Source organism: Xyrauchen texanus, chromosome 22 (assembly GCF_025860055.1).
Source record: "Xyrauchen texanus isolate HMW12.3.18 chromosome 22, RBS_HiC_50CHRs, whole genome shotgun sequence".
NCBI lineage: Eukaryota > Metazoa > Chordata > Actinopteri > Cypriniformes > Catostomidae > Xyrauchen > Xyrauchen texanus.
In genome coordinates, this window is record NC_068297.1 from 28,933,133 (window position 1) to 28,958,243 (window position 25,111).

At 38.0% G+C, this 25,111-nt stretch overlaps 2 protein-coding genes across 2 annotated transcripts; one reads left to right on the plus strand and one right to left on the minus strand.

Moving 5' to 3' along the window:
- The first annotated feature begins 83 nt into the window (after positions 1-83).
- LOC127662524 (activator of 90 kDa heat shock protein ATPase homolog 1-like) lies at positions 84-13,173 on the plus strand. The gene is made up of 9 exons (XM_052153744.1): positions 84-319; positions 2,228-2,418; positions 5,050-5,132; positions 5,695-5,812; positions 5,961-6,055; positions 6,196-6,324; positions 7,978-8,079; positions 8,259-8,310; positions 11,047-13,173. The coding sequence occupies exons 1-9, from the start codon at positions 240-242 to the stop codon at positions 11,217-11,219; spliced, it is 1,023 nt and encodes a 340-aa protein (XP_052009704.1). The 5' UTR covers positions 84-239; the 3' UTR covers positions 11,220-13,173.
- A 267-nt stretch (positions 13,174-13,440) lies between these two features.
- LOC127662847 (dr1-associated corepressor) lies at positions 13,441-16,458 on the minus strand. Its single transcript, XM_052154222.1, has 7 exons — positions 16,326-16,458; positions 16,127-16,199; positions 14,997-15,090; positions 14,716-14,829; positions 14,496-14,598; positions 14,304-14,360; positions 13,441-14,141 (listed from the first exon to the last, which is right to left on the minus strand). The coding sequence occupies exons 1-6, from the start codon at positions 16,365-16,367 to the stop codon at positions 14,319-14,321; spliced, it is 468 nt and encodes a 155-aa protein (XP_052010182.1). The 5' UTR covers positions 16,368-16,458; the 3' UTR covers positions 13,441-14,141; positions 14,304-14,318.
- Between the last annotated feature and the right edge of the window lie 8,653 nt (positions 16,459-25,111).

Consider the following 25,111-nt stretch of genomic DNA (forward strand, 5'->3'; position numbering starts at 1 on the left):
CACATGAGAGCTCAAGCGGAACCTTCTCCAGCCCAGGCAGTCGGATCGGTGTTCCGCACGGAGCTTTTTGCGCGTGACACAATTCCATTTCCAGTAATTTCTACGGGCAACAAAACCTGCGGCAACAGTCGAGAGGCTTCCAGAAGTTAGCACATGCGTTTCAAACACATTACACATCCTGCCTGAGTCGGCCGTGTCAGTGGTTTTCATCTGAATATCTGTGTTTACTCTGAATCAACATGGCGAAGTGGGGAGAAGGAGACCCTCGCTGGATCGTGGAGGAGAGAGCGGATGCCACAAACGTCAACAACTGGCATTGGTGAGACTCAGCCGGCACACACATATTCACTCAAGCCATCTTGCTGCTAACATGCTAAAGCACACTCACCACAAACATGAGCTGTCCTCTCAAGAGCGTCGACCACGGTCGATGAAAGAGCTTGTTACCACTGATATAGCTTATGTCGCCTTAAGTCTTTCATTTTATTTGTAAAGTGAGATGTTGCTGTCTGGTTATTAAACCAATAGCGTCGTCAAATTTAAATATGCCATGCTTTCATTGTATCCGTCACTGGATTGGCTGTCATCTCTGTCCGCATACTAGGTTTGTACGATGAGTTGTCATCAGTTGTTCATTCTCTGTGTCTGGTCATAATTATATATGTATAATTGGGCATTATTCTAAATGAATAATGCATTAAAAAAATTTAATTGTCATCGGTTTGCAGTTATTTATTTTTTTCATATAACACAAAAAGGACCCCGTTGACATCATCACACAGTCATTTTCCATACAATGACACCTCATAGTGACCACGTCTGTCAAGCTGCATAAATTCAATAAAAAGCACAACAAATGTAGTCCATGCATAACCAGGGTGCTACATTTCAAGCCTTCTGAATTAATACAATGGCTTTGTGTGAAGAGTAGACTGATATATAAGTCATTCAGTAATAATCAGTAGTAAATTAGACAGTCTTTTGCACTGGTTCTTTTCAGTGAACCTGTTGTTCTGGTTCCCAAATCAGAAACTGACCCGACGCTGATCTTGAGTTAACAGCTCACTGGAGCAGAAAATGATCCGTGAATAAATACTTAAATTTCAGTCTATTCCTCACACAAAGCTATTAAATGGCTTAAAAAGACTTTAAATATATGGATATCATTTATAATGTCTAAAGAATTTTATTGGGTAAAGTAAACAATAGTTCACCCAAAAATGATAATTATCTTATTATTTGCTCACCCTTATGCCATCCCAGATGTCTTTGACTCTCTTTTTTTCTACAGAACATAAAAGATTTTTTGAAGAATATGTCAGCTCTGTCTGTACAATGCAAGTGAATGGTGGCCAGAACTTTGGAGCACCAAACAGCACATAAAGGCAGCATAAAAGAAAATCATACGACTCCAGTGGTTTAATCCATGTCTTCAGAAGTGATTTGATAGGTGTGGTTGAGAAACAGATCAATATGAAAGTTTTTTTTTTTTTCTTCTTCTTACTATAAATTCTCCTTGCTCAGTAGGTGACGGTATGCATGAAGAATGTGAAAGTAGACATTTATAGTTGAAACAGTTCTGGAAAGGAGGATGCAGGGACAGGAGTAACAAACAACAAAATACAGCAAGATAAACACACACACACACACACACAGTGCGGCTGCATGTCTCACTCACTCGCTCTCTCAGCCGTCCCCGGCTCTTCCCTTATCTCCCTAACACTGATATGGCAACTCTGCGCTGGCCGTGTATCCTCACAGCCTGGCCACGCCCTCATCCTAATCACACTTCCATCCTGACTTGCTCACTCCTTATCATATCGCTTCTGAAGACATGGATTAAACCACTGGAGTCATGTGGATTACTATTTTGCTGCCTTTATGTGCATATTGGAGCTTCAACATTTTTGTCACTATTCACTTTCATCGTATGAACCTACAGAGCTGCAATATTCTTCTAAAAGTCAGAACATCTGTTTGTGTTCTGCAGAAGAAAGTAAGTCAAACGCATCTGGGATGGCATGAGGGTGAGTAAATGATGAGAGAATCATAATTTTTTGATGAATGATTCCTTTACCAAGAAACATATACTTTAATGCCACATAGTTTTCTGGCAGGAACATTGACACCTCTGTGTGTATGTAGAATCTGTGGGTTTGCAAATATCAGGATTAATAATTACCCTAAGTAATGAAGTAATATTGACAAATGTCATTTATATTGTTAGGACGGAGAGGGACGCCACAAACTGGTCATCAGAGAAGCTGAAGGAGCTGCTCATGGGGCTGCAGGTGGAGAGTGAAGAAGGCAAGTGCGAGATCACAGAGGTCAGCCAGGTGGAGGGAGAGGCATCCATCAACAACCGCAAAGGAAAGCTTATCTTTTTCTATGAATGGAATCTGAAGGCCACCTGGACAGGTGAGAGAATTGGTGTGGTTTGTATCTTGGAGAAAGTCCCACTTATTTCAGTTGTCACTTTGTGTTTGTGTAACCTATTCAATACAACTGGGTAAAAATATAGATTTTCAGATGCATTGCAATCTCGTTTGAATATCGATTCTTAAATCCAAAATCAATCTTTTACGTTATGTGCAAATCTCTACAATGCAAGTAAATTAGCTATGCAAATAAAAATGTCTGTGGTTAGCCACAGGCTGGAAAATGTTTAGATTTCACTCACCAGTGATTGAGTAGTATAGTGGTGTAGAAGAAGCTGCAAGATCCTTTCACTGAGCTTTGCGACTATAAGTTCCATGTAATGTGTGTCCAAAGACAAGATCCATTCCACGCAATGCATTTGTTATTGATTAATGTCTCATTTCCTTCTGTTCTTTGCAGTTAGCTGTTGATAAAAAAAAAACTACTAAACTACTAAAAACAAATATTTAGAGTAGAAGCCAGTTGTTATTGCAAAATAAACCCCATCAGAGAGATCGGAATTGTCTTGTATCATCCTAATGAGGTTTATTTTGTGATAACTACTGGCTGACTGTACATTCTGCATATTACATGGCTACTAACAAAAAAATAAATGGACATGAAACATTGATTTGAGTTGACAATTTTATTAGCCTAGTTGTAGAGATCGCACAGTGGTCTGAGAAACAGGAAAGATGGCTTGCAAATACCCTGATGAGCGGTCTAATACATAGATGTGTGGTTGTTACTGAGAAATATCAGACCTCTAGATGGTGCCATCAGAATAGAGTATTCCAGAGAGCTGTGCAAGAATGAATTTTAGCACGTGTTAATAATAGGGCTGAAACAATTAGTCGACAATAAAAAAAATTGATGACAAAAATTTCCATTGTCGTTTGATCTCATTTAACGTAACATGGGATTACATTAAACTGTAAAGATGATGCGTGAGAGCAGCATTGCATTTAGCGCAAGACTGAGTAGAGGAAGAATTACACAGTCTAGAAACGCTTTCGAAACCTCTTCTGGTGATCTAGATCCCAAAGTATGAGGGAATTATAAAAAAAAAAAGAAGCAGTCTCGTTGTGGAATAAGCGGAGCTGGAGCTCTTTAAAGGAAACACCCCGGCGTTACTTTAATGCAGTTCTATTTAATGCATTATAGCTTTATTTAAGTTAAAATAATACAGAAGCAGATCATGTAAATAACTACAAACTGCGAAACTGGCATTTTTCTGTGCGGTCTGGGCCTCTGAGTTGCGCAAGTCCCGATAGAAGGGTAGAGATTGAAACTGAATCTGGCTGATGCACACTCTGAGACGCTCATCCCTCGAGTTCACACGCTTAATGCAGCTAGATTATAATGTATTGGCTTGCGACTTATTGAATCATAATATATGTATCACTGCATTTCTTATCGTGAAGAAAATTGGCAATATGCAGCTTTATTAATAAGAGAGAGTTTGTTTTTTGAGTTAAAGATGGATTAAAGTGAACAGAAAGGTGAGAGAGGAATTCTTTGCCCCATTATACACTGCAACGAAAAATGCTTTTGATTTGTTTTCCAATAAAAATATGTAAAACTCTTTTAAAACAACGTACATATTTTTTTTAGTAGCTATACAGCAGAAGAAACACATTCTGAGAATGTTGAATATAATATTAAAATTGCAATTATTTTAAAATATCTAATAAAAGATGCATTCACCTGAGAAGCAGCATATACGATATTTATACTTGCTTTTAGAGAATAAATCTTGAATATCAGTATATTTTGTCTTTACTGCACTCGCAGAAGTATAACCAAGTTAAAAAAAATACACACACACATATATATATATATATATACATATATGATACATTCTCTTAAAGTTGTCTAAATATCTCATTTGTTGCTTCTCAAGTAAATGTATTTAGTTTAGACAATAGAAATCCAGAGAAAACACTTGATAACAATAGGATTTTTTGCATTGAATTTCTTTACTGAATTAAATGTATTAAAAATATTTGTTTCCCGTTAATTTAGTGAATGTCATTTAGAGGTATTTTTAAAGGATGATTTTGTCCTCTTTATTGTTAGTAAGCACATTTAATACAACCTTTTAAGTCAGGACACACAAGCTGAATAATCAGTTAAGAGCTAATGATTAATCTTTGCAATAATCTGCGAATAGTCGAATAATTGCTCTAATAAACATTAGATTAAGCGATTATTATATTGTTAGTTGCAGCCCTAGTTAATACTTGTAAATAGTAATGCATTAAACAATAAACATGTAATAAAATATAACATGCAATATAATATTTATTCACGAAATACATGGATTTTTAGATTTTTAAAATGAATATTTTCATAATGCATCTAGTTAGAAGGACCCCTGTATAATTAACAGCATTAACTGGGAGAGAATTTCTTTCACATTATATGGACATTATAACTGAAATATATCCATATCAAGCGATAACAAATCGATATGAAATCTGAACAGAATCGAGAGCTTGTGAATCTGAATTAAATCTCAGCCTTATTATTCAGTGCGATTAAACAGCCCCTCCCTTACTGGCATTAATTTTCTTAATTGCTTGTTAAGCATTGCTCATTAAAATCTTTTGTTCTGTCTGTCTTTTATAGGGACATCAAAATCAGACATTAAATACAAGGGGAACATTGAAGTTCCAAACCTTTCTGATGAAAATGACATAGATGAACTTGATGTAAGTTATTTTTGAAGATGAGCTCATTTTATGCATTTTGTACACTAACTAAACAAGCTAAAGATTTTATACATTTAAAGAAGACTACGGTCTAATACTACTACTACTACTACTACTACTACTATCTGGTGCTATAGCTAAGAAATGCTGCAGGACAGATTAGGTTTTATGCCTTTTCAGCAACCTCCGATTTGAGTGATCATGTTACTAAACTTTTTGGACCCCATATACACCTGTATTAAGCGCTGTCCAGTGTCCACTTGTGACAGATCTTATTACCAGGTTAAAATTACAGTCAGAGACACTATTGATTTAATTTGTTGCTGGCAATATCAAATTATATGTATTTTTTATGTATTGTATATTCAATATTATCTATGCATTTTGTAAAGTTGCTGAATATGAAAACCATTAGTATCTTTGTTGGATGTAATTAATGAAATGCTGGCATGCTGAGTATATTTTGTTAGGTATGTGTAGCATTTAGTAATATTGTCTTCAGAGGTTTAAGACTTGTCATCTCAATGTTGTTTTTCTTGTTTCCCTGCGGTCACACACACAGATCAGCGTTAGTCTTTGTAAAGATGAGCCAGAAACTGCGCTGCTTTCTCTGATGAGGGGAGAGGGTGCCAGTAAAGTTCGTACAGTGCTGGCTAGCTACGTTGGACTTCTCAAAACAGGTCAGTGCCTCCGACTGTCTCACTGAGAGACGGACCAATCTGACAGCATGCTACACCTTGAGAGGAGTTTTTGGAGCATTGCAGTATTACTATTATTGTGTTGTCTGTGGGGATGTGGACTGCCATGATCTGTTATTACCTGTTGTAGAGTTCACACAAGGCATGATCCTGCCCACAGCCAATGGCATGACAAATCAGCAGACAGAGACAGCCCAAGCACCAACCAAGGCAAGCAGAACCCAGGTGAGTCTTAATATGCACTTCTAAATGATGCAATGAATTAAGCAATTATGTATTTGGGATATGTACACAACATGTCTACATGCCAGCCACTTGATACTGCAAAAGTAAATTATATATTATCATTTAATTTGATCTTTTAGATTGGCTCATGTAACTCCGCGCAACCTCCTTCTAGCACAGGGGTAAAGATCCCCACTTGCAAGTTTTCACTAAAGGACACTTTCCTCACCTCACCTAAAGAGCTTTACAGGGTTTTCCTCAATCAAGAGGTGAGTTTTTCTACAGCAGTTCAATAGAGTAATTTGCAATCATCACAGCTTGGAATATATTAGATCTCATAGCTATAGTGAGACTCCCGGTGCCTTTAACATTAAAGAGTCTTAAAAGTGACAGATCTCATTCAACAATAAGGATGGCTAATGTTCAGGCCAGTGCTTACATTCTTGCGTTCTAATAATTGTTTTGGACGCTCGTCTCTCACGTGTGCTTGCTGCAGCTGGATTATAAAGTGATGGCTTGTGACATTTTTAATCACAATATATGTTTCACTGTGTATTTCATATCAGCAACATGCAGCTGTATTAAGAAGAGTTTTTTTGTGTGTGTGAGTTAAACATGGGTCAATGTGAACAAAATGGTGAGAGAGAGTACATAGTCTTTGCCCATTTTACACAGCAGCAAAAATAGATACATTCTCCGAAATCAATTCTTCACATCTTATATGTTGCTTCTAAAGTAAATTTATCTTGCTTTAAGGATTTTTAGATATTTTAAATGGAAAACAAGAGAAAACACTTGATAACAATAGGATTTTTTACTGAATTAAACTTCCCTTTTAATTCAGTGAATGTCATTTAGAGGTATTTTTCAAAGATGATTTTGTCCTCTTTATTGTTATGTTTAATCCAACCTTTTAAGTTGGGGCACAAGCAGAATAGTCGAATAATTGTTCTTATAATCGTTATATTAATCGATTATCAAAATAATTGTTAGTTGCAGCCCTATTATATAATAGTTGTAAAATTCCCTCTAGTATTGCCAGTTATAAATATAATGTTTTGTTTATATACTGTATTAAAATTATATATATTTATTATTAGTTTTTTTTTTTTTTTTATTACTTATAAAATATGTTGCCAAAAAATAACATTCATAATTTTTTGTGGTGTGGTCAGTGGATAAAATCTTTATTGTTGAGCCCTGATTGCAGGTGTTTTGTTTGGACGGCAGCCAAATGTTATAAAATAGCCTGATTTTCAGTTGGCATGTACTATAAACACTGAATACAGTATATACATTTTTATTTTCATGTACACTTCATGTGTTTTTGTTGATCACATTGCTATCCGATTTTAAGTGCCCTCCCAGACAGATTCGGGATGGATATTAATCTGATCACTCAAACCACCTCCAGAGATCAGCATAGGGAAACTGCGAAACATTACAGCTGCTACAGAGTATTTGCATAGGGCTCAGGTCGCACAATAAATCATATCAAATTAAGAAACGGATGCACATTGTAGGAGAGACAGAACTTTGAAACTAACAGAAATTAAAACTAAATGCTGACAATGAGCACAACTGAAGCATATTATGGACATATTTACCTATTACAAACCTATCTTACCTATGAAATACACTGTGTGCACACAGAGACTGTGTCCACTTTGTGCTGGGCAAAGTCACTTGGAATCAAATAATAAATCACATCTTTTAAATTCGCTGCCTGGCATTAGCATAATCACTGAAGTAAACCGTTTTATCTGCACAAAGCGTGGGAATTGGCGGAGACACACCGAGGTGGCAAGTGTAAATGGGGATGCGCTTATTCAGTTGGTTAGCAATCCGATCAGTATAAATGCATGAAGTGATCAAGTGTTAATATCCCCATGTAGTGCACTGAAATGAAATGTGTGTTGCAGATGGTTCAGGCTTTCACACGCAGTGGTGCTGTGGTTGAGGGTGAGAAAGGTGGGAAGTTTTGCCTGTTGGACGGAAACGTGAACGGCGAGTTCCAGGAGCTGGTGAGATTTTACAATTTCTAATGACTATAGTTATAAAATGTGTGATTAGCAAAAGAAGCTTTTTGGTAAATAAATGGCTCACTTAAAAGTACATTTAAGCAGAAAGTAAAATGATTATCTATCCTTTATTGTATTTATATTTTTTGGTTTCTGAAAACCATGTATTCTGGGTTTGACAGGTACCTGAGGAAAAGATAGTCATGAAATGGAGGTTCAATTCATGGCCTTGCGGTAAGTCAAAACCAGTTCAAATAAGACAAGAAAAAGGCTGGAGTATGCTTAATTTTTTTGTGAGCTGTTACATTTTGTGCAAAGTTGAGCGTTCTAGCCTTTCAAAGTATACTGTATTGACCGTGAGCCTGTCCAGAGGAGTCAACTCCAGGCACAGATGATGCACACAGGTGCGTGAGGGTTACTTAAACTGGGCTGTAGGAGGATAGATGCATGGACTGTGCTGATGACGAAATTTACAACACACACATTGTGTGCAAGATGTAGTGGCAAGCAGAAACCAAAGCATACTTTAGCCCCAGGGTTCCCAAACTTTTTCATCATCTTAACTCCTTTACTTAAACAATTTACTTAATTTTTTGTTATATTTGAACGAACCTTTATTAAATTTTGTTCGTTTTATAATATTTATACTTTTTTTTTTTTTTTTTGTATTCACCATTGGCAATTTCAACCCAATCAAAGGTTGTACTACATGCTACATAATTATTCACCACGTTAGAACAATTTACAGTAAAATGTTGTCATTCCATTTGTGCATGTACAATTGTTATCTTGAAATAACAAATATATAGATTTTAATAGACTTATTGATACAGATTAATAATTACTTTTCATAGATGTAACAAATGCAGGGCGGTAGCAACCATTATAATCTGGGTTATAGGTCATATCCATCTTACCTTTTTAGAATTATTTTTAGGAAATGATTTATAATATTTTAAGGGTTTTGGCAGCCATGCAAGGAAATAGAGGCCGGCCGTCTAAACGACACAGAAGCCTCTGTCAACCGATCAGTTTGGCAGTGAACTGAACCAGCGCACAAGCGGTTAACAGTACAGCCCAAGAGGGTACAGCCATCACCTATTGCTTGTCAGGACTACAAGGCAAACAATGACTCTTAAGGTTATTTACTTTTTAAACATGATTTCGTTGATTGCTGATTCGTTGAAACATGATTGCTGATAATGAAAGTAATTATGTTACGTCTTAACTATGTTTGGAGAAGGGACACGTGGTTTAATTTTGCAAGTTAAGTAATGTTCCAATTTTTTGTTTTCTTTTTCTCCCCAATCTGGAAAGTCCAATTCCCAAAGTGCTCTTAAGTCCTCGTGGTGGCATAGTGACTTGCCTCAATCCGGGTGGTGGAGGACAGATCTCAGTTGCCTCTGCCTGAGACCGCCAATCCACGCATCTTATCACGTGTTTTGTTGAGCACGTAACCGTGGTGACCTAGCGTGTGGAGGCTTCACGCTATTCTCCGCGGCATCCACGCACAACTCTCCACACGCCCCATGAGATCGAACCACATTATAGCAACCACGAGGAGGTTACCCCATGTGACTCTACCCTCCCTAGCAACCAGACCAATTTGGTTGCTTAGGAGTCCAGGCTGGAGTCACTCAGCATGTCCTGGATTCAAACTTTTGACTTCAGGGGTGGTAGTCAGCATCAATACTTGCTGAGCCACCCAGGCTCCCCAATGTTCCTTTTTTTAATTTTTTATATATATATATATATATATATATATGCACTGTAAGTTGTGTGTGGATCGCGGTGCGTAGAATGAGCCACCATATGCAGTCTCCACTGTGTCATGCACAGCAAGCCATATGATAAGATGCACGGATTGACTGTCGCAGAGGCAACTGAGACTTGTCTGCCGCCACCCGGATTGAGGTAACTGCTCCACCACGAGGACCTACTAAGTAGTGGGAATTAGGCATTCCAAATTGGGCAGAAAAGGGGATTTAAAAAAACTGCGATCAGAAAACTGGGGGGGGGCACGTTATAACAGCCCTTCTATACTGGACTCGAGCTGCACGTCACGTCAAAAGCAATGGAACCCATTATAATCAATGATGCTGTCTACTTTGTAAGCGTACATTGTTGCGTCGTGCCGACAGTAAACGGGTGTCCCGTTTCAATTTTGCACTGCACGTGCTGGCGCTACTACTGCCAACAACAGAAAATAAACAATTTAGAATGTTTGTGTCAACTCGTCCAGTGTAATCGGCCTCAAGCCATTGCGTCAATGGACGTGCCCAGTGTAGACACGGTGTTCTCATCAGTCTCTCTTCAAAATACGACAGTTTTATAGAATTTATTTTTTTTTAAGAATATGTGACATCATTTGAAAGAAAGCATATCAACTGAACTTTTAAGAAGCATCAGCATTTATGATATCACTTTAATTAGAGATAAAATGTAAAATTAAAGAATTATCATAATTTAATGACTGCTGTCATTAACATTGGTCCAGTCTGCCAGAATCAAGCACAAAAATATTATTTAGCTTTTTCTATGACAAATGTAGAGTTAGATTGATGTTAAAAAAAAATAAAAATCACATTAAATCTGACCTAGCTGTTCAGACTGAAGGCACATCTTAAAAAATCAGATACGTATCCGATTTATTTCCACTTATGAAAAGCTATGTTCAGACAGTCCAAATCCAATTTTTGTGCATTTCCTATTGGAATTCGATCATATTTAGCAAGTCTGAATTACACCATGTAAACGTAGCCTGAAACACTCTTCCAAATATCCAAAATCTTTTAAAGTGGTTTGGACTGGGTTTAGTACAAATTTGTGATGTAAGTAATGAAAATGTTTTAAGTCTGAAAGTTTTTCACCACCAATTTAAAATTTAGACAGTTGACTTTGAGAACTGTCCATCAGGTTGTCTCGACACATTGTTTACTTTTGCTGTCTGTCCTTTCCTCCTCAATTCAGAGCACTACGCGATGGTGACATTGACATTCATTGACAAGGGTAATGAGACGGAGTTAAAGATTGAGTGTCGGGCAGTTCCCGAGAGTGAAGAGGAACGAACACGAGATGGCTGGCAGAGGTACTACTGCCATGCCATTAAACAGACATTTGGCTACGGTGCACAACTCTTCTGAGCTCAGGATGTAGCCACCACTGTTTTTGGTTTGTTTGTTTTATTGTTTTTATTTCCCTTCGTTTTGGTCCATGTACAAATGAGAGATTCTGAATGTTAATCTACTGAACAGCAGACATCACATTACTCCATTATCAACATGTTCCTGTCTGATTTTGATGCTTGCAGTAAATAAAGTGAAAACCTTGAAAAATCTAAACTGAAAGAGATGAAAAGAGGCAGAGGGGAGACTTAAGTAATGAAATATCTGTGTGTGTAAAATAGTTCTTATTTTAACATGGTAACTTTCTGATGGCATTCCTGTCCTGTGAGGTTCAGGGTGGAAATTTATGCACTGGGTGGTTTTTGAGAAGTTAAAGGGATAGTACCCAAAAACAAAAACTGTCATCATTTTGTGACCCTCGTGTTGTTCCAAAGGCTTTTTTTCATTGAAATGCAAAAGGTGAAGACAGGCAGAATGATTCAGTGAGAGTAAATGCTGATTGGAGGTGACACTCGCTATAACATTCTGCCTAGGGCTGGGTATCGCCAGCCACCTCACGATACGGTACATATTGCGATACACATCACGGTTCAATATATAACGCGAGACATCAGGATATCATGATTAGATTTCGCATTTATTTATTTGTTTTATTTTAAATTATAATGTACATTTTTCTTACAGTATGAAGTAAATTATCTTTTAGCTAATGCTGTTATTCATTATACAGGGGCCCTTCAAACTTGTTAAATTACAGACATATCAATTGTACTAATTATATTTGATCAGTTTTTCATCATTTTGGTGACTTTATATATATATTTTTTTTTAATATAGGCCATGTATTACATCAATAAATATGATGTATTGAAATTGCATATATTATAGTGAATATATACAGTATATTGTTACATGTTTGTTGTTTACGTGCCTAATTTGTACTATTTAGAATTATTTACTTGGCTATGTAGACAAGTGCTGAAGTCTTTTTTTTACCTGTGGCAGGGACTTTTGACAGTAGTTTTTTTGAGGGGAGGGGGTGTGAACGAACAGCTTTACAGCATCCATGATATGTGAGATTAGAATTAAATGTTTCTTATGTTGTTTTTGATAAATAACTAAGTGTAGAGAACAGAAATGATATGAAACGAGACATTATTTAACAACAAATGGTTTGCTTGGATTTTTATTTGAACTCGCATCACACTGATAAAAGATCTCGCTGCTGAACTTCTTCGCCACTTCTCAAACACTAGTGAGTGAAATCTAAAGACATTCTTTGTAGCATATGGGAAGCATTTACACACATCTGATTGTAGGGGATTGCAAATTGAAAGAAAGAACATTCTTGGCATTTTAAGAATTGACATTGGGATCGTACAAATAAAGACGATGTCTTGGCTGGCCCTAGATACAAACATGTGAGAAAGGTCCAGCATGTTTGAGAGAGAAACCGTAAATCCTCGTTGAAGCATCTCTGACTGCACTGAAAATATCACGATACATTGATCTATATCGATAAAATATCACAAGATATTGATATTTGATTGCATCGACAAAGCCTTAATTCTGCCTAACATCTCCTTTGGTGTTCCGTGGGAAAATTTACAGCCCTGCAGGTTTAGAACGAAATGAGGGTGAGAAAATTATGACAGAATTTGATTTTCTGGGGGTTAACTAACCTTTTTAAGGGGGTTACTTTTTCAAACTTATTTAAAATTGGACCTTATAAAGACAGTTTGGAGAAGGAAAAATAAATAAAGATATTTTCAGACCACTAAATAAGTTTCTTTCTGATTGTTTGAGAGAAGGAATTGGACAGAATTGTGGCTTTCTTCATGTAAATTTTTTTGTCATATCAAATTTAGTATTATGGAATATATGGATTTTTACTCAGCAATTTCTATTCACCAAGAATAATACAAGTTTCAGGAACCTTTTGTGTCAAACAGAAATATTAAAAATCATATAAAATGCACAACAGTGTTTTTAGATGACTGTTTTTTGTTATTCTGCAAGTACTGGACTTAAAACTTCATAGGGCTTTGTCTGGTTTTCAGCTGTGGACATTTTTAAATGCTAAACTTGAAAAAGAAAAGAAAAAACTAATTTAAAGTCACCCAGTAAGGGTTCAAAATTTTGCCCCAATATATATTTTGGTATTATGATCCAGAAGTAGAGTTTATTTTCAATGTGTCGAGACAAAAAGCATCATTAACTCAAAATAAAAGTTCCATCCTCAAATATTTTATTCAGCCATAATTTTGCATTACTCTGTGATAGATCCTTGGTTATTTGAAACATTTTTTTCTACTGCAGATTGTATTGTATCCCTCTATAGTTAGGTGAGCAGTAGAATATTAATATCTATAAACATTGTATTATAAACATAACAAATCATTATTAAAATATACTTTATAGAACATTCACTATAAAATACACTTGATGTTGTTACAATATGCTTCTTAAATAACCCCTAAACCTACTGTGGATAACTAACAAAACCACTGACCTGCATTCAAAGCTGATAGAAAAATATTTACATATTTACAATATCCAATAACTCACAGCTTAGAAAATTATGTTAAATTGTAAACAGTACACCGTTCAAACTACAGTTTTAATTATGAATCCAATGGAAAGAAAATGATTGGAGATGCTCATTACCAAAAAATGTCTCTATAACATAAATTATTTTCTTAGCTAAATATAAAACGTAATGAATGTGATGACAGTTTCTCCATGGAGAACTTGAACACATGAAAACAAACAATTATATAATTAATTCTTTGGTGAATTTAGCACCACAACAAAGCAGATTCACATATTAAAAATCAAACATTTATGTCAAATAACAACAGCACCCCCCAAAAAAGGATTTTGGGTCTTCATAAATAATACTGCAGTTTTCAGTGGGGAAGATTGTTGGATCTAGTGAGACTTAAGAATAAAATCAAAAAATAACATTTAGAACAATGCATTAATTAACAGTTCAATTATGATCCAAACTCCAATCTTAAATAAACACAACCCATCCAATATTTGTCCTCTGAGTGCAATAATAGCCTATCCTCATGACATCTTTATCAGGATGTACCTCACCTACTCAACGTGCGGTTAAGGTGAACGAGTTTCCAAACAGATAAAAAGCTCCGACTCCTGAACAAGAGACACATAAAGAACTCATCTACCACAAACATCAAGAACATTGTTCATGGTTTAAAAATACAAAGATCTCTAATCAATAATAAATTGAAATAAAATGCATTTTTCAATATCATCATAGTCACTCACACTTGATGAATCATTGTTGATGACTAGATCATTGGTGGCTTTCTGGGGTGGCTCCTGCCTTTCAGGCGACCTGGCTTTGATAGACGCACTTTGCAAGCGTTTCCTAAAAGGAGGACCATTTCATTACCTTAAACGATAATTATTATTTATATAGAAAAACAACAGTATAAGCTTTTAAGGAACACTAATTAGGTGCAAGTGTATCTTAATTGTTTTGCACCGGTGTAACTGCCATTTGCCCTTAGTTTTGCACTCTGATGCTGATGCAGAGGAAGGCTGATCAGCCAGATCCTTTAGGAAGTCAAACAGCTTCTCTGAATGAATACACTGTTTCCTACAAAGATCATACAAGTGCACACAGTATAATGAAAGTACACAGAAATAGATGGACAAAGCACATCTATACTGTGCACATATAGTACATACATGAAACTCATAAAAGGAAGGATGGTCAATGTTACACTGCAAGACAGGAGTATGAAGGTTAGATTTGAGGCTTACATGTGATTGATGGACATCACTCTGCTGTTCCTTGACTGTGTTATTTTACTGGTCTTGGCAAGAAGAGATCTGAGGAACATTTCTAAAGCTTTAGCTAAATGTACAGTTATGGAACATATGCTGCAGTCTGAAAGAACCGATAGTGGTTTTAAAGAGTTTAACGCTTACAGTGTAAGGGGCTGTTCACACGGAATGCATTTTATGCCCACTGGCACGTTCCCGAAAACATTGTACAGGTAAATACTTCACCAGTGCAACAAATGCTGTCATGTTGTAGAAATACTTTACAATTCAAATAATAAACTTCAGACTTTAAATATCACTATTTCTAAGTTTTCGCCACTATTTTTCAGTAAAAATGGTGGAATTGTTGTTGTGCTGAAATGCCAAAAAATAAGGCTGTAAAATAAGCCTCAATTTCCTTCACACACTCTCTATCTATCTATCTATCTATAGTAGCTACTGTGCAAAAGTCTTCGGCAAACTACTGTATATTTTTCACAAAAACCTTTGTCTTAAAATGGTTATATCATTCATTCTGCATTTAGTGATTCAGTAGGAAATATACATTTTAGGTTTCAACATTCCCCCACCTGCAACAGTTGGTGCAGCCCCCAAAGAGCCCGGATCTCAACATCGAGTCAGTCTGGGGTTAAATAAAGAGACAGAAGCAACTGAGACAGCCTTAATAAATAAAAGTGGTGAATTCTCCAAGAAGCTTTGAACATCTTATCTGCCAACAACCAAGAAATCTGTGTCCAGGTGTACCCAGGAGAATTGGTGCAGTTTTGAAGGCAACAGTTTTCAAACCAAATATTAATTTAACTTTTTTATGCTTACTGGACTTTGTATGACATTAATTGATAAATGAAAACTGTTTATGGACATTTTGAAGACATCCTCACTATGCCTCACTATACAAATGTATACGATTTTTGCACAGTAGACTACTAATACTAACTAACTAACATATATATATATATATATATATATATATATATATATATATATATATATATATATATATATATTTGTGAAATATGGCCAAGGCAGGCTGAAATTTGCCCTAAAGTGTTTCCTGACTGCATTGCCCTACCTGCATATCAACATTCAGTATTTAAAAAGGATACATATGATGACCGGTACAGCTGTGGCGATTCTTCCAACTTCTGTGTCTTTTTGCATGATTTTCTTGATGCGTCCCTAGCCAAGAATCGAACAGGAGGAGGGGTTGAGAGGTTCAACTGCTTTTAACATTTCAGTGCCTCTCGTCTGAGCTTCACAATGCTCGTAAAACTTATTTTTACAAATTAAACATTTGTTACTCACGGGTGGAAAGCGAACGTTGTACTTTCTCTTCTGTCCGGGCATTTTGAACTCTTAAATATCCGTATTCGGCTTACATTTTGAGTCATTTTTCTACTTGGAGTGCACAGCGCCATTTGTTTACCTTTCACAGGAAGTATTGAATGAGAAATGAATGGGTGGAAAACGAATGGGAGGAGCCTCTGTGAGGAAACGCCCCCGTCACGTGCAGCGTGGGATTTGTAAACAATCTCCTACTATTTGTCCATGTAATTGAGAAATTTTCGACGTATAAAGATGAAGACAAATATGATTATTGACTTAGTGATAAATTGTAATTCATAGAGAACTTAGGATTAATTTACGTTAAATCTGTTAGCAGATAGAATATTGTATCCTACTGAAATGGTAACATAAACCATGCTACAGTGGCCCCAAAAAGTATTTGGACATTTAAAGGGATAGTTCACCCAAACAGTGGCGTAGCTACACTCAAATAAATGCTGGGTTAAAATACCAAATTTGGATTGTTTTTAACCCAGCCGGTTCAAGGCCAGCAAGCTTTTGGCTGTTGGTGGAACAGGGGCATAAGATAATGTTTGGATGAGCCTGAATGCCAATGGGTGGCACCGGCCCACCCATGGCTATGCCAGTGAGCGCAACTCCAGCTGTACAGATGAACCGACTGCTGATCAAAGACAGCTAGATTGAGAACAGTGCAGAGGTCAACAGATGTAGAAAGTAAGTCCGGACTTACAGGTAAAATAGCTGATCACCTTTTAGATACAGAAATTGCCTGTCAATCAACATGAGAATGTGCATGAACAATAGCTATACCAGACAGTATTTTTTTTTTTTTACCGTAATCTGAGTTAAATACTCACAATTTATTATACCAGTTGTGATGAAACCACACACCCCTCACATGAATCATTGTCGCCCAAGGTGACTTCCATGTTTGGTGGCGCGTGATGGGGCTCACCTGAACCCAGGGCTGGATTGGTAATCTGGCATACCTGACATTTTCTGACACACTTTGTGGCCGCTCAGAGGTAGACTGTCCATCGGCAGAACCAGGACTAAACACAAATGAGCAGCCGCATTATGCAGATCGTGCCACAAAACGGCGAAGGGGGCAGAGATAAGCAGAAACAACTTTTTAGTTTCTATGTAAAATCCTGGGCCAATTTCTCATCCCAGTCCACCCCTGCCTGAACCCAATACAGAGCATCATCACTTCTGCCTTTAAAAACGTCTAGGTTACTATTATAACCCCCATTCCCTGATGGAGGGAACGAGATGTGTCAATTAAAGCGACACTAGGGGTCTTTCTTGAAGGCCTCGGTTACCTCTGAACTTGAGAAAAGGCCAATGAGAACTTGGCAGACAGAATTTGCATGTCCCTCCCCCAGACATACGGGTATAAAAGGAGGGAATCGTGCGTCTGTCCATTCAGGTTTTGCACTGAGGGACCGAGAATGAGGTTCGGCCATTATAGTGGCTCTGTACAACGTCGTGGCTGGAGACACACAACGTCTCGTTCCCTCCATCAGGGAACGGGGGTTACAAAAGTAACCTAGACATTCCCTTTCGGTCACTCACTCGACATTGTATAGATTAAACGTGTACATGAACTGCTGATGCAGGTGCGGGCAGGCAGTTGCATGCCAAAGCAGCAGGCTGCGTCAGACTGCATGTACCCTTCCCCAAAGCCCCATAATAACATCATAAAGTTTTTAGGTTCCCAGCATCCCCGAAAGGGGGGAACAAGTGATGTGCCAAGCATGGGAGTAGGTCGTGCCAGCCGTGCCTTTACTCTCTCTATGTTTTTCTAATAGAGTTAAAGTGGTTGGGGCCATTTAATGCTATAACATGCATCGGGGAAGGCGTTCTTTTCCGACTTCTATTCTTTAAGGGGAAAAGACCCCGCGGAGACTACATCCTGCCCAGATGGCTGTGTTTTCCAGGCACAGGTGGATCACAACCACTCTGTCCACCTGGGGGACCTCCGAGTACATGTGAGGCTCCCTGCCGTCGAGGGTAGTGAGAGCGAACGAGCGAGAAGGTCGGTTACAGGCAGTGAATGACACCCTCCACATCCTTGTCAGCTCATCGTGCATCGTGGAAGAAAGGAACCGGGGGGAGGGATCCAGTCCAACCCCATGCTCACGGCGGCCTGGACAAGCATGTCGGCCATCTGGATGTCAGCCTCAGACTGGGCGGGCTGACCCGAAGGCAGCAGCATCTACGACCGCATCCAGGAACTACACAGAGGCGGAAGGGCATCTTTAAAAAGACACGTTCTGAAAAGGACGTTCAACACCTGTTGTGTGTGCTCTTTTAGAGAAATTATACTCTTTTGGGAGAAAATAAACTCTTTCAGAAGTGCTGTCGAAGCGCCCAGGATTGTAATGGATTACTGACTTGGTGACTGGATGCTTAATGTCAATTTTATCAATGACTGAGAATGATAGTGAAGGATTTGAAACTCAGAACAGACAATTGGAGCATCTCATTATATATTGAGCACAGAAGTAGGATAATGTGTAACCTGGGCCTCAGCTGATAGGATTGAAAAATCCACTGCGATACCCTGACAGTCATAGGGATCATTTGAATTATTTATGTGGGGAAATTGTATTTGCTAAGCAAGAGAGATTATTGAATAAAGCGCTTCTTGGCCCAGTGCAGGATGTGTAGAAAATGATCCTGTCCTGCTTCTTACAGGCAGAGAGAGAGAGACGAGAGAGATAAGAGGCCAATATTTACTCGATGCCCTGATATCCATTGCCTCAACCTAATGTGCAGTTACATTGGTTATTGTATAGTAATAATAACTCACAAATTGTGTGCAGATGTCATAAAGAGGGATATTGTACTATTTTCTTTTTATTAAATTTTTCTGTTAATTGTTTATGCATGCATTAATTAATTAATTTATTTATTTACATGATTTGTATGTGTTCTATAGACAAAAGATGGGTACATGGGACATGAAATACATTTGGAAAGTTGACTTGCACTGTGGTGTGACATGCCATACTACATCTAAATTGAAATGCATTTTGCTAATTGTTTATATAATTATTATGCATGCAGCTTTCATTTATTTGAGAGGCTACATGGTATATTTGTACTTTTAAAAATGCATTTGTCTAACAAAAGCACCATCCAAAATGAATAAAGTAAATACATGAATTATAACAATTAAATAAAACTAGTGGAGACAAAAAACAAAGTTAGTTAAAATATTGACAAAATGCAGTTGCAGGACCTAATATCAATTACAAGACTTATGATGCAATCTATCCCATTTACATTTTTACAACTTAAACCTAAAATCTTCTAATTGATGCATATTTGTTTGTGTTTGGCCTTTTTGCCACTTTTCAGCGATAGGTACAGTGAAAGTTGAATAGGAAGGAGAAATGTAATGTTGCAAGCCAGACTCAAACTTGTGCTTCCCGTCTGAGCACCAAGGCTCAAAATATCAGATCATATAGTACGCACTAACAGTTAAGCTACCGTTCTAAAAAAGATACACTTTTAAGATTGTTTTAAGTCTTAATAAAATAAATCCTGACTGAAAGACGATAGATTGCATTTTGCGTGCATTAGTGTGCTTTTGAGTAAACGTTTTGTAAAGACACAGCCCTGTTGCTGTGGTGTGTATGCGTGTCTGCTCCCTGCTCTTGATTTCCAGCAGTTACGGGCAGTTGCTGTTAATGGTTAGGGGCAGGGTTAGACCCAGAGGAGCACTGAATAACTGGGACACAAAAGAAGCTCTGTGTGCCGAGGAGGTCACATCTGCCATGCTCTCTCACTCGCTTTCCCTCTCTTTCACACACAGACATATACAGAGCCACAGCAGAAGCAGCAGCATAAATAGCAACAGCAGAGGCCCCGCGTCTGGCCCCTGTCTCACAACGGCCCCCCTGTGCTGCTCTGGGGCTCTGATAGAGCATGACATTTCACTGGGCACCAATTACTGGCCCTGTCAGTCCTTCTGTTATCACAGGCTTGCACACAGAAATATGGTATCATAAAAGGCTGTGTGAAGGGCACCTGAAACTTGAACCCCTAGCCACTTAGGGGAATGATTGAGGTGTGAAATTTATGTTTTGTTAATAACATTTAAAGAATAAAATGTGTTGAAAAATGTAGATGGGTGTTGGGGGGTTTGAAAAAAATAAAGAATGTCACTGCAAATTATCTCAAATAAAAAGGTTTGCTGGCTGATGGATTTATTTGGTTTTATCTTCATTATAGGCACCACATCAATTACCACTGAAGCACCACTGAGAGAGACCTATATACACACACACGACATTCAGTGAGCTAGTGGTCTTCCATTTAGACAAATGCATTTAATGAAGGTTCCTGGAGGTGAGAGGGCACATTTAACATAAATGAACTCTAGCCTTTCCACAGCAACTGATTGCAATGCTTGCATACCTTGCTTTAAACACTGCCCCATGCCAGAGCGATTAGTATATTAGCTATCGGCTTGGTAAACAGTGATTAAACCTATTTAACGCTAATGAGCTTAGGAGCAGATAAAGCTACTGTAAAAATCATTAGCTGTGTACAATACAGTGGATATTCTGTTAGGGATTGGATCAAAGCCAGTTCAATATTATCTATCGCGACATGTTTAGGAAGCTTTCTGTGTCAATGTGATCTGGTAGTACAGACTTTAAAAGAATAGTTCACCTAAAAAGGAGAATTCTGTCATCTACACATCATCATATTTTCCAAAGCTCTATGACACATATGGCTGGCCACTGGAATCTTTTGGATTTATTTTATGCTGCATTTATGTGCCGTTGGAGCTTCAAAGTTTTGGTCACCATTCACTTGTATTGCATGGACCAACTCAGCTTAAATATTCTTCTAAAAATCGTAATTTGTGCTCTGCAGAAGAAAGTAAGTCGTACACATCTGGGATGGCCTGAGAGTGAGTAAATGATGAGATAATCTTATTTTGGGGTGAACTATCCCTTTAAATGTTACTTATAACTCTAGTGTATATTACTAGAAAACATTTAAGGAATTAATACAATTAATTAAATAAAAATAAGATAATGAAATAAGAGATAAGAAAATGATCTTTGTGCATGCCTGTTTTGCTGAGTTTAGGATGTAGGGGAATAAGGTCTTGTCATCTCAGCCAGTTGGAGGTACTCCTCCATATTTGTTCCAAACTACAAAAACACATTAAGAAAGAAAAGAAAAAAGGTTACTTCCCCCAGTAAAATTTTGGAATTCAGTTGTTCTTTATTCATTTTATAACCCAACAGTTATTTATTGTTGTCCAGTTTGCCATTATAATATGATATAGTATTTGTATTACTTTGAGGATTTGTTGTATAGCCTACAATAGTAATACAACATGATGACACTGAAGAAACAGCGAGACGCGGTGCAGCAGGTATGGACGTTCGTCCAGCGCAAGTTTACACAGTAAAACAATGTAAAAACAGAGCAGACGCAGGCAATAACACGTTCGGTGTGAACAGCCCCTAACTCATCCGTTTGCGCGTATCTGTGAATGAGCGCGCGTGCGCGAAACAATTTCGGAAGGCCTATATCTTTTTTTTTTTTTCATAAATTACAAACCCGAACCCTGCTTAAAAAACGCTGCCCCAACCCCAGCAGCTTCTGCCGTGAACCGCTCCAAAAGCGCCGACAACAGCGTATATTCGCGCGAGTATCCAGAACAATATGTCACCCCTCAAGCATTTTTTGCTGAGCTAACGGGTGGGTGCCACCCGGAGCCGCACGCAATTGGGTGGTTTGCGTTGTGGTTAAAACCGCTACTGCTGATGTCATGTGAAGAGCTGTCTGCTGCCACTCTGTTTATGGAACAGTATCTTTGCATTTTCTGGTGTAGTATAGTTTAACTGTCAGTGAAAATGACCCTGCTACTAACCCAACGGCTGGGTTACAGAAAAACTACCCAACACTGAGAAAATAACCCAATAGATGAAGTTACGTTTTACAAACAAACGCTCCGCCCAGCTCCTTCTATGTTATTCATCAACCTGTACATGTCCGACATAATCATACAGGCTCATTAAACCAAGTTTAATGTTTTAAACATTGTTTTGCAGAAATTTCAGAAAAGAACCCACATTCACTGTAAGCCATAGATAAACAATTTATAATAACTTTTGATAACATTAGAATACATTATTACATTCTATAAAGCTTAAAAGATTATTAAAACTGAGCTAGAGTTCAGTAGGGTGACAGCCGCAGGAAATAAAGCTTCCTCTGAACTTGCTGGTTCGGGTGTGGAGGGACCTGAAACACCTCTCGGAGGGGAGTGGGGTGAACAGTCTGTGGTTGTGGTGGGAACAGTCTTTGATGATGCTGTGCGTCTTACGCAAGTATGAGAGAAGATGGTAGAGCTCACGTGATCCTAATATTTTAATAATATTAATTGTAAAGAAACAGTGCTGTTTAGACTCTCCATAGACACCACTAACGACCTAACCGCCAGCCACTGGCACATGCAGAGACAAAGTAGCTGGCAGTGTGAAAGCAGCTTCATGCATCCTCCGAATTCCCATGAAAGAAGGTTGCATTCGAAGTGTTCTACTCTCTTTCTGAAACGAGACAGCCTCGATGACGTATGCTGATGACAAATGCTACCTATGGATGATGCAGCCTTCCAAACGAGACAGCCTGAGATTCGTTGCCACATGGACTGAGGCGAGTCATTAAGCCACCAAATCTTTAGTGCTGTCTATTTGGGCAGTGGTGGCTCAGCGGTTAAGGCTCTGGATTACTGTCCAGAAGGTTGGGGGTTCAAGCCCCATCACTGCCAAGACCCACTGTTGGGCCCTTGAACAAGGCTTTTTACCCTACATGCTCCAGGGGTGCTGTATCATGGTTGACCCTTCACTCTGACCTAAGCTTAGCTGGAATATGTGAAAAAAAGAATTTCACTGTATACATGCACATACACTTTTCAAATTTGAACTTAATCAAATTTTTTCTACATGATTTAGTGAGGGTTTTGTGGTTGGTAGTTCGGGGAACAGACACAGTCTCTATGAGATATCTAGGTGATACAGTCTCTATGTGTTGTAGTTTATGTGACCTGTGTGACGACTCAAGGCAGCTAGTAGACGTTCGGATTAACCAGTTTGTCTGCTTCCTAACCTGGGCCCCAATTAAATACTATCACTATTAATACTATGTGCCAAATTACTAGAGAGGAGAGTGGCACTTTCTCTGAAGGGATGGATCTCTCTTTAGTAGGTCAAGTCTACCCCAAAAACTCTTCCAATTGTCTACAAATTCTATGCTATTTGCTGGACACCACTTAAGACATCCAGGCATTCAGTGACACTAATCTACTATAAACCTTGTCACCACAATATATAACATATATACAGTGTCTGACATAATTTTTGCAAGTTCACACACCTCTTTAACAATATCTTTAGCGATCGCTGACTGGTGGAGCTGGACAGCGTTAGCGCCGACATGAATAACAATTTTAGAAAATCTGCGTTTAGCATTATTCAGCACTTGTACATTTGATCTGATGTCAGACGCTCGAGCCCTGAAATGCATTTAACAATGGTGGCTGGTGTCTCGATTTCCAAATTCCTTAAAACAGAATCACTAATTATTAAATCTCTTTCAACATGATTCTCAGCTGGTGCATCACTGAGTGGGGGAGAATCGATTGGAAACCCTAACAGGAATGTGAGAGTGGTGACGCTTTTCTGAGCGAGTATGCTGCCAAGATCTGCTGCGGGGCTTTAGAGCCAGGACCAAAGTGTATGTGTTGCTCGCTGTACTACCCACATCCGAAACAGTATCTACCAGCTTCTTTTTCTCACTGACCTCCACTAGTGTTCGGATGTGTGTCTAACTCATTAACCTTTTCAGTCAGCCTGACTGATTCCTTACATTTATCACATGGGAATCCCTCTCTGCTGAGAGAAGAAGCTATAGTAAACATATGGCATGCTATGAAGGAAGAAATAGCATTAGCAGATCCAATGACTTACCACAATTTTTTGTTGTTGTTATGGTTGTTCTTGATCAGCAAGGGCTTGTGATTGATGTGGTTAAATGTGGTTTTTGATCAGCAGATGTTTGAGATTGATGCAATAATCCATGAAAAACACAGTGGAGAAAACGAATGCATGCTGTCAAGAAGCGAGATGTAGACAAATGGGAAAAGAAAAAAGTGAGAAAATACTTGCATTGTATGGACATTTTATGGACCTACAGAGCTGAGATATTCCTCTAAAAAAAATCGTCATTTGTGTTCTGCAGAAGACAGAAAGTCAAACATATCTGGGATTCTTGGGGGTGAGTAAATCATGAGATAACCATTTAAGGGGAACTGACTCTAAAATGACCTTTGGTTCAGTTTGTTTAAAGTAGCATAAATACAAAAAATATATATATTTCACAGAAATGTGCATAATTTGTTTGCAGATACCACCTAATATTTTGTTATATAATGCTAGATATAAAGATATTCTTGCATTTTAAGTTTGACTTAATCCACATTTGGAGAGCACTGTATGGTAACGCCAGTTTAAGACAATTTCAACCACCAGATGGCAGAATTTGAAATTGTGTTTTTGGCAGAGAGTTGTTGACCCAGCTCACTTCTGGAGTTACCCCGCCCTCTTTTGGAGTTCTCCAGTGTAACCACACCTACTCGGGATTTCCAGAACCAGCCACCGGAGGGCAGTCAAATAACATCATAAATATATGTGGTTTCCTCTCTGTGGAGAAACAGTTTTATATCCAAAACATTTAAAAACTGTGGAAAA